This window comes from Schistosoma mansoni, chromosome 7 (genome assembly GCF_000237925.1).
Source record: "Schistosoma mansoni strain Puerto Rico chromosome 7, complete genome".
Lineage (NCBI taxonomy): Eukaryota > Metazoa > Platyhelminthes > Trematoda > Strigeidida > Schistosomatidae > Schistosoma > Schistosoma mansoni.
The window spans coordinates 7,551,324-7,562,284 of NC_031501.1; the positions used below are offsets into that span (position 1 = coordinate 7,551,324).

At 33.6% G+C, this 10,961-nt stretch overlaps 1 protein-coding gene and 1 non-coding gene across 2 annotated transcripts; one reads left to right on the forward strand and one right to left on the reverse strand.

The window, feature by feature from the left end:
- Window positions 1-2,873: 2,873 nt before the first annotated feature.
- Smp_tRNA_00436_Pseudo_AGT.1.1 lies at window positions 2,874-2,945 on the forward strand. Its single transcript has one exon. It is a non-coding gene (tRNA).
- A 2,917-nt stretch (window positions 2,946-5,862) lies between these two features.
- On the reverse strand, window positions 5,863-6,120 carry Smp_203330 (uncharacterized protein; the record flags this gene model as incomplete). The annotated part of the gene is made up of 1 exon (XM_018798743.1): window positions 5,863-6,120. The coding sequence occupies one exon, from the start codon at window positions 6,118-6,120 to the stop codon at window positions 5,863-5,865; it is 258 nt and encodes an 85-aa protein (XP_018653654.1).
- Window positions 6,121-10,961: the final 4,841 nt, after the last annotated feature.

The window sequence follows — 10,961 nt, forward strand, 5'->3', positions numbered from 1 at the left end:
ACTTCATCAATCAATTTACCATATTTACTGAGTATGTTAAGCGCATGTCGTCAATGATTAGTAGTATATCCGATTAATACATTAATATTAACAATAATAATAAACATTAATTTAGCTGATAATACTTTGGATTATCAGTTAACCTAAAATTCATACTCGTTGAACAAATGAGTGGCTATCCAGACTAAGTAGTTAAATGGATAATATGTTGAGATTCGAGATAAAAGGTAATGGGGTTCAAACTGTGGAGTGGACAACAACTCTAGGATGCAGGTGCACCCAGATAGCGAGTCCCAAACAGGATAAAATGTGCGTTATGGACTACAATACTAGGCACAGTCTATCTATTCTCGATAAATTATAATCATTACTAGCTTATATATAGTTCATTATTAACTATCGCTTCCGTAGATTAACCACAAATTAAAATCACAGATTTTTTTGACTGTTTTATCAAAATAACACCAATAATAACAACAACATGGTTTCTATAAACTGGATCAATCTCCTATTTTCGTAATAACAACAAATCAAACAAAAGAATTCCCCATCAGAATGAATCTGGGTATATCAATCATGAAACAGGATTTCCTGTTTCCATTCAAGTTGATTTATTCTAACGAACAGAAGTCATTGAAAGATGTTTAATGTGATTAACGAATAATCAGTAAATGAATAGACAATAATAATAATAATAATAATAATATAGATTAATTATTGCAATGTAGTAAAACAAGCAGTGATACATAAGCTAAAGAAAACTTATATAAATACACACATAATAACCGAGAGCTGGTTATATTTTTCTTCTGTTATAGTAATTGACGTAAGTTAGCTAAATATTTGTAATTCAATAGTTGAAAGAGTAATTTTCATAATTGAAAGCGTTAGTCAATTGAAGCTAGACCACCAGGGAAAACCTAGAAGCACTGGACGGCCGTTTCGGCTCAAGACTGGTAGGTCCTGGGTTAGAATCTCGCTCGCGAGGCGAGGTCGTAGATGTGCACTACTGAAGAGTCCAAAAATAAGACGAAACGGCCGTTCATTGCTTCCAGGTTTTCCCTGATGGTCTAGCTTCAATTGAGTCACGCTTTCAACTATGAAAATATTAAATCTACACAAAAAACCCCTTCTGAAAGAGTAATTCACTGGTTGATGTGCTCAGTTTTTAACCAGTAGGTTACTGAATCGAATATATATACTGGGTCTAATTTAATTTTGGAAAACAGATAATATTAATAGCGATCATGTGAACATTTTAGTTCAAAGCTTATCAATTAAATGAGTTATAAGCTAACGTTAATTTTTAGTCCAATTATCGAAGATCAAAAAGATTAAAATCACTGAGTTATGTGTTCATTATTTATTGAAAGTATTTAAATTTGTATAAACAAATATTAATGTTTACAGTAAGGGGTTGTGAAGATTGATGAATTTCATTGAAATCATGAACTAAAGATTATTATTTGCTCATTAGTGACTAGCTTCGAGGAGAAATTCCCGGAGTTCTGGTAAGAAGCGGTGACCAGTGGAGTTAATCCATATCAGGCATGAAGTAGTTACTCACTGAAGACAAGGGAAGATGATAGTACCATGTTATGAACTGATTAAGGTTAGATATTGACATAATGGGATGTCGAATTAGTGGTTTAAAGGTTAAGAGTTCGTGTGTCAAACCGAAGATCCTAGGTTCGATTGCTGCGTACAAGATAGTGGATACGCACTGATGAGGAGTCTCATATTGGGACGAAACCGCTGTCCAGTGCTTCCAGGCTTTCAATGATGGTCTAGATTAGAAACACTAGCTGGACTGAAAATTCAGTGCAAACAAACATAGTAGGTAAAAATTTCTTTTTGAAAACTACTTCGTACCCACCATTCATACTTAAAATACAAACAGTAATGTCTTGAGAGTTAGCTAACGCACTACACAATAGTTAACTAAAAACGAATGCAAATCGATTGATAAATGTCAATCATCCGCTCTTATTCACAAGAAATACACTACTTGGCACAAAAGTGAACCACATCAAATTGTCAAAACAAATCCCAAAATTAGTAGGAGTAAAAACAGTATCAGCTGTAGTAGTAAAGATCAGATACAAATAATATGAATCGAAAAGAAGAAATGAATTCAGGGAATGATTTGAAACTACAAAATCTAACAGAAGACAAAAAAATAAATGTCGGGGTGATTGATTTTAAATCATGTCATGATTGTTTGCAATAATCGTGTAGATCTAAGCTAAATTACTTTACACCTACCAAATCGACTCACTCTCCAATAGTTAATAACTTAATGAAACTGATGTCACATTTTGATTTGGACAACTCCTCTACTAAACTATAATCAAAGTAGGCGGTGGTTTATAATAGATAATACATATTCGTCAATCAATTAGCCATCTAGACCTATTATCCTAAATTTTTACATCAGCATTGCTCACTTGATGTTCTCAAAGTGAGTGACCACTTCTTTGAAGGCAAATTTTTTTTGATTACTATCAGTGATTCATATTGATTCTAGAAATACTGTTCAATATATGTTTAACAAGATTCAATGAAATGGAAATTATGTACCTATATATAAATTATAATTGTAAAAACTCTCCCAATAAATTAGCGTTACGAAAGTTTGCCAAAAGGTGAGTTTAAAATAACCATAACGAATTTTCAGCTAGTTCTTAGTGAATCAGAAAAACAAGCTTCGGTAAATAGATAGTTTATGTAAAAGAAAGCATTAATATCACAAAACGTAAAATGATTTTACAAAATTAATGAGTTTATTGAAATTCTCAACAGCTCACTTTGACTACAAATTGATAAAAAAACGACGATACACAAATACGTATATGGATTATCCAACTTCTTGAGCCTCCACAGCTCAGTGGTTAGAGCAGTGGTCTAGTAAACCAGGGGTCAAGAGTTCAAATCTAAAAGTAGGCTCACTGGTCTAGGGGTTAAGCATTCGTGCACGAGATCGATAGGTCCTGGGTTCAAATCTCGCGAGGCGGGATCGCGGATCTCAATACTGTCCCTGAATGCCCTGGTATGGCCGAGATTGGGGAGGGCCCGCCCTCCCTCTCGAAATGCTCTCACACGGCCACGCGTATACAGCCTCTGACAGCGAACTCCTACTCACTGCCTTCTCGTAACGAGTATTGTTAACCAAATCGAGAGGACAAAAAGCGAATGTCCGGCAGGATCTTTAACCGGGTTGGTGGACACGCAAACTCCACCTAGAGGAGTTGGAAGACTATCATTCCAAACCAATGATGCACATGGGCTGACTCCAGTATCCTGAGGGAACAAGTGGCGTATGAATCAATCGTTGTTCACTGGCTACCATGAGATTGCATCTCCTCACGATGCTCCACTGCCTTGTGGATCAGACCTTTAGGTCAAAGGCTCGGGATGTGGCCCCCTAAGAAAACCACATGCTACAGTTTGGGCACCTGGGTAGTACCACAGCCCTCATACAAATCAAATGAGATTTGTGTGGCGCATATGTATCTGGTGCCCCTTAGTACCAATATTTGTCTGTTTAAATAAATTTTTAAAAAAAAGAGTTTGGCAATCAAAAACTAACCAACGATTTCAGTAACGGATTTTTGATTAATTTTCAGATAATTTACTGAATTAATATTCTGTATACAATTTACTACTTGTTTGGTTTATTTTTCAGAACAACGAATTTATAAGGGATATTTTTTGGTGTGAATAATTAATTTCCACTTACAATGTATACATATATGAATGAAAACAGGCATCCATGCATGCATGAATGGATACCTAGACGAATATACCTACACGAATAAATATACAGTTCCTAAGCGTAGGAAAAGCCAGTATTTGCCTGCTGCTAAACAAATGAACCAACAAACACATAGATTGTCTACAAAGTAATTTTGAATATTTCTTTATTTATTCTTTCATTGCAATTTAGTGGTAATTATGGTATTATATCAAGAAGTTTCATTAACTATAGTAATTTAATATAGTTGAGATCATCAGTCAATTGAAGCTAGCTAGACCACCATGGAAAACCTGTAAGCACTGGATGGCCGTTTCGTCCTATTGAAATTAGACACTAACACCGTTGGATTCCAGCTCAGTGGTCTAGATATTAAGTGCTCTGGCGCGAGACTGGTAGGTCCTGGTTTCGAATCTTGCGAGGCGGGATCGTGGATTCGCATTGCTGAGGAGTCCCACAATAGGACTAAACGGCCGTCCAGTGCTTCCAGATTTTCCATGGTGGTCTAGGTAGCTTCAATTGACTCATGATTTCGACTATATGAAATTACTAAAATCTCCACAAAACTCCTTCTGATATAGTAATTTAGTTGATTAACTATATGCCAGTGTTTTGTTTTTCTCCTTGCAAATAATTTAAACAGACTATTATACATTGAACAATGAAGATAGAAATAAACACCATGATTGTTTGCATTGTTGTCAAGATGATGTAGTGAGTACAAAGAAAATCATTATCATCATCATTATGATAACTTTTTTTCCTTGTTGGAAACAGTGGTCGCTCTCTTCATCTGGATGAATAGCGACGAGTTGTCAAATACTATGATGTAGTTTTGTTTATATCAATTCACGAAGATAATGATGAACACAGGCTTGACTAGGAAAATGTTGAAGTATTAGACAGAAAGAAAGCAAAGAAGATGACAAAATTTTTAAAAACTTGACACTCAGTTCAATTAGCAATTAATTAACATATTGAAATCGAATCAATCTACCAACTAGTCAGAAAAACGACGAACAAATACAAGGTCGCGAACTAGGTCAAAGAATAAACATGAAAATAATAACAAGACAAGAGTCGACAACAATCAATCAAAATTAAGGTCGATAGAATAAGCTATCGATCAAGTATATAAAATAAAATTGAATAGCTCACTTCTATCTAATGTTGGTGTTGATGTTGTTGTCCAGAAGGACAATGAAGACTTTACAACTAACTATTGCCCAGTTTAACGAATTTCAACAAAATCAATATCATTTATCCGAGCTAGAAAATCGTCGATACTGTTATATCTAGAGCTTTGATTCTGCTATGCCGTGTGCCACTAGACTACTTGAACGATCGAACCCGCAACGTTGCAAGAGAGAAAACAGAAGACTAGTAAGTAGGAAAGTTATTCCCCAAAACTGTTAAATACAGTACCAAAAATCTCATGTATTTATAGTTTTTGGCTGAAAATAAATCATCATTTCGGACAGCCAATAGGCACATAGGGGTCCTTCTTATTCATCCAATAGGGAAGGTACACGTCAACGTTCTAGAATGTTCCCCTAGTGGTGATTGGATGGAATGTCTTCGGCTCTTTCTGGGCTTCTTGAGGCTTCCTTGAGTTTGACAACGAGCCATCCTTACAGATACCATCTTAAAACACACACACACAACTTTCAAAAGTGGATTTTCTTTACAATTCATAAAGACATGAAAGCCTACAAATTAATCATGGTCAGTTTTGTTAATTGCAAAGTCATGTTATATGCATTTATCATTATGATTATGATTGCTATTATTATTGTTTAAATTACCATCATGAGATCCAAAGAAACGCTAAAATAACATGACGCATACACCCACCCATGTGAATAGACGAACAGGCATATGTATATACACATATATATATATACTGCATAAAACCTAATGATGCCATATAAAATACTACTTTACAACAAGGTACTACTGATTATGGAGATTAATGGGCATCATTAAAACGGTAGTTTCATTTTCTTTTTTCCTTTTGTAAAAATAAAAAAAAGATGAATCCATAAAAGCTTTTCATACAATTTACAAATAGAAATTACATACTATCTAATGGTACCTGGTAATTTTCATTAGTACAATGCACAGAGATTGGAAAAAGGAAGTGGAATTATATTCAAAAGATAAGAAGACAAAGACAATGATGAAGATGAAACACAATATAAAAGTACTCCCCGCAATTTATTTGAACAAAAAAAAACGCGAATACAAGAGAGAAGAGAAAGGAGTTGAAGATAATAACGATTGATTGATCGATTAATTGTTTGTGCATAACACAGTGTGTAGATATAACATCTGTTCATATGCGAAAAGTCTAATTTTTTGTGCATGCCTACATATAGGTCAGTATCGAATGAACAAGTAGTAAGTAATCGGGTGCTTTTTATCCATTAAATAGACACAGAAACAAGAAAGATAGAGAAGAGAAAGCGGAACAGATGTAGCGATAGAAAATGAGATGTAGATTAGAAATGAACAGCCAAATATCAACTTTATCATTATTATCATTATTATTATTTCAGAGGGCTACAGATCAAGGGTATGGATGTATTTCTAAAAATTTTGATATCCTCATCAATATTCGGTTTATCTTTAAGACAATATGGACGAGAATGGAAAAATTCGTTTAATTACTGTCCTACATTTGTGAAAATGGTTAAACACAGATAATAGCTTAATAATTATGTTATACTGACTTACGATACAAGATTCTAGGAGTGTGCCATTGATGATTGATGGTAGTCTACTTGAAATTCCCCCCCTCGCAAAAAATAAGTTTTAAACAACCAAAATATGTATAACTTTGGCCTGAAATAGTGTACTTTAAATGAGAGTAATCATACAAATAGAAATTGTATCCGACTAGTGTTATGAAATCGTATATTTTACATGTGTAAGTAATTACGAAGTCGATGTACTTTTTCTGAAGTCATACGGATATATATATATATATAGAGGAAGAGAGACCAGTTTTAAAAACGAAGCGTAAATCACCTTTAATCGTTGAAACATCAGACAGAGTACAAAGCATACAACAACCTCTCTTCAGTGCTCTAGTTCAATATTAGGATTACTAGGCAGAGTTGCCTAATGTCACCTGTTATGACGGAATAAATATGGTAGAAGTTGAAATTGGTTTTCTTGAACTGTTATTAATTAAAACTTTATTATATAATTACTTAGTAATTAGATTACTGTGTAAATATTCCATTTCGATTAACCTATTAACTACAGTTACATGATTTACTGTTCGTAATTTGTTTCCGATCGATCTTGAGTAAACGGATAATGTCAACTTATTGTAAAACGATACATAAGCTGTATTACGATCGCTTTTGTTTAAAGAAAAGTTCATTTACCAGGTACTTGGGTATGACAATAATGAAGACTTGTGATACTAACTGGTTTCCGAAAACCGAGTAGGTCGAATGGAGTTTGAGACTGAGACTCAGCAGTAATTAGTGTCCATAAGTATGACATAAACTTTGCACTTTCGAAATGAATAATGCTCTCAAAAAACTGAAAGGAACTTGTATCTACAAACACTATTTGTAGTGACTCATTAGAAATAGTCGAAAAATCTTTGGCGTTTGAATGAGAAACCAAGACTAGCAGAGTTCAAGCATGTTAGGTGTGAGATATTTATTCACCGCAGGCCATCAAAAATAGTCACGCAATATCGCGAATTCACTGAAGTTGGATATATACAGAAATATATGTGCTGACTCAAAGATCTAGAGGTCAACCACTCACAGAGAGACAGATCCTTCTTTATATCTTCTAAGATGAGGTGGTTGTGGATGTGCACTACTCGAAGCAGGGTGAAATAGCTATACAATCTTTCCTGGTTTTCAATAGAGCTAATTAGAATCAATCCATGATCCAGTCAATGAAAATTTAACAATTTTTACAAACCTCTATAATTAATAAAAGATCATTATCTAAAAATGGTTTTCTTCGAAATATTTACACAACCTATTATGAATCAAACTACTGAAAAATTCAACTAAATAGTATGTGGGGTTTTTTGTGAAGATTTTTAGTAACTTTTTTATACATAGTTGAAATCATGAGTCAATTGAAGCTAGACCATCATGGGTTCGAATCATGCGAGGCGGGATCGTGGATGTGCACTGCTGAGGAGTAGTCCCACAATGGGACGAAACAGCCCTCCAGTGCTTCCAGGTTTTCCATGGTGGTCTAGCTAGTTTCAATTGACTCATGATTTCAACTATATATAATAAATGGTATGTATATTATTTTTCTTATTTATTCTTTAAACAAACAAAAATAGATTATTAAATGATGAAAGGTAATGTCAAAACAAGCAAACTAGCCTCGAACATTAACAAATAAGTATGTATGGTTACTAATCATTGGATACAGATTTTTTTGTGAATACTCTTTCATTAAGGTAATATTTAAAGAAAAAAAGAAAATCAATTATCCTATACAACAGTTGGTACAGCAGGTACATTCGGCTGACGAGTCCCAAATAGGACGAAACGCGCGTCAAACTGGATTCCACTGCTTGTCACTATCTATCTTTGCTTAAGGCTATATCGAGGCAGTACTCACAGTATGTACATATGGCCAATAAGGGACTGATCAGTTGCAGTCCTAAACATTAATGGAAAGATACAAACAAACAATACCAAGCGAGTTGACATTATTATTCACAATATTCTACAAAGTCCATCATAGTTAAGCCATAGTCCTCATTTCATAAAAATGAGTTACGAAAAACATACATCAATGTTTTAATAATTTACAAGTTTTAGTCAATCTATATACAAATGAAATAATAAATTATTCAAAAACACATAAGAAAATGTAATAATAAGCAATAACAACAACAAAGAGTAACATTTTAAAAAGTTCAGTCAAATGTCAACGCACACCCCCACAGCTACACTCCCCCCACACACACATACATAGATACAAACTGATTTATATAGCCAGGGAAAGAAGAAATTCATCAGTTTATTATTATTATTATTATTATTACTAAGCTATTTTTATGACAAAATATAACTCAATATAAATTAATTCTGATATGATCAATTAGATGGATCGAATAAGTAAGTAAGTGAGTGAATGGGTAAGTGAATGATACAATCTATTCACATAAAAAGATTTATCGTTTATTTACCAGACATAGAGAGAAAAAAAAAAACAGAAAAAGAATCTTGTAAAAATAATTTTCAAAAAAATTGTATTCGATCGATTTGTCATATTACGGAAATAGATTATTGAAGAAAAGAAACTCATCAGTAATTATTATCCACAGAAGAAAAAAAAAACGATGAACAAGAAAACTAATAAGAATTTAGAGTAGATGGATAGTGGATAGCAGTGAAGGTTAGGACGCACGATTCCCATTAATTACGACTCGCCAGCTGGATGTATTTGTCATATCCTTATGTTGATGTTCACATGGAGACTTAAACCCAGTATCTTATTCTGTAAACTCATTATTCACAAACACGTCACAAATAGGATGAAACGCGTGTCCTTGATTTCAATGATTGTCACAGTTTACCTATTCAAAATAACTTGTGACATGATGGATACGTTGAGGAAATCTGCACCAGATGTGCATATGCTAACCATCAAACTAATGACTTGAAGTTAGACGTTTTAACCACTGAACCATCGCTAACTACACCATCAGTATGATAACTGACCATCGGTAGAGACTGTTGGTTTGCTTCAATATAGGAAACATAATTAATGACCGTTTGGGACTCTAAATTTCGGATAACTGTTCAGATCAAATGAATTTCATCAGCGTTGATGAAATGAGATTTGAAGCTGTGACTTAGTGACCAAAATCAAAAAGCTTATAACAATGACCTACCAACACAAACAATAACCAATGAATTGATTGGACTGATAAAACGTGCATTAGATTTGATAAAATCAACTTACATTTAAACAGCTTTTATTAGTGAAAAAAAACTAGTGGAGACTAGAGACAAGAAATCCGTGAGAAAATGAAGTAGACAAATAATCTCCGAGAAACATAAAATTTCCCATATTAAAGACATTAATACCTAACCCAACTATAATTTTGTATTGATTATGAATTAAGTCACTTAAATCTTTCATCCAAATCCCACCCCCCTGTAGGGACACATTGCTACATCAAGAGACTAAAACGCAACAAGAATAAGTGTAAAAGTTTGAAAAAGAACTCGAAGTAAGAAAAAAGAATGAAATATAAGAAACCTGTATCTTGACAATCTGTTAATTTCCAAAAATTGAAAATCGATATCATGGTTTATCACTAACATACCATATTGATCAGAGATATGAGACGATCAAAATAACAATAATATTGAACTGTTTACTAGTAAAGTTCTGATGTAAGTTTATCATTAATTGTTGACTTCAGAACTTTATACTATTAGTATCTGTTGTATCCCGAAGAGAATTGTGAATGGTAACTTCTGAGGACTATTTATGGACCAATGTAATATGTATATTTCCTATTGTATAATTGTTAAGTAACTAAATTATTCATATTTGTATTCCTCTTATCATAAGCTTTATTTTGACTTATGAACTATTATTATACAATTTACCATTCTTGAGTTATCCCCAGTCTATTGATCACTGTTCCCCCTATTCACAGCCACATTTGACCAAACCTTGTACAAATGTTATTTTCCATTTTATGGTACGATGTGGTCTGTTTGATTGGTATATAAACCCAGTATATTTGAGAATAAGGATTCATATTGTAGAGGCTGTAATTGGTGTTCTGGATTTAACTGGCTGGGCTAGGCAGAAAGCAGGACCGGTTAGCGCTCTAGACCGCTCGTACGGTTTTCGTGTCACTGTTACAATCGATAATTTGCTGAACTCTGATAGGTGGTCTTATCACGCCATACATTAACTGGGCATCCACTCGGCCACACGATATAACAGTATTATTACGCCTACTGTTGATAGTGATATGGATGGATATACGTTGAATTCCATAAAAATGCATTATTATTATTATTAGCGGTTTTATTCAATATTATATTTTTAGTACAATACAGAATTCTCGACACAAGCCATTTCAACAAGTTTCCTTTTGTTATTTCTTGATTGATCCTTGAGACTATATATATATATATATTGAGATTATATATATATTGAGTGGTCGCCAGTTACATGTTAA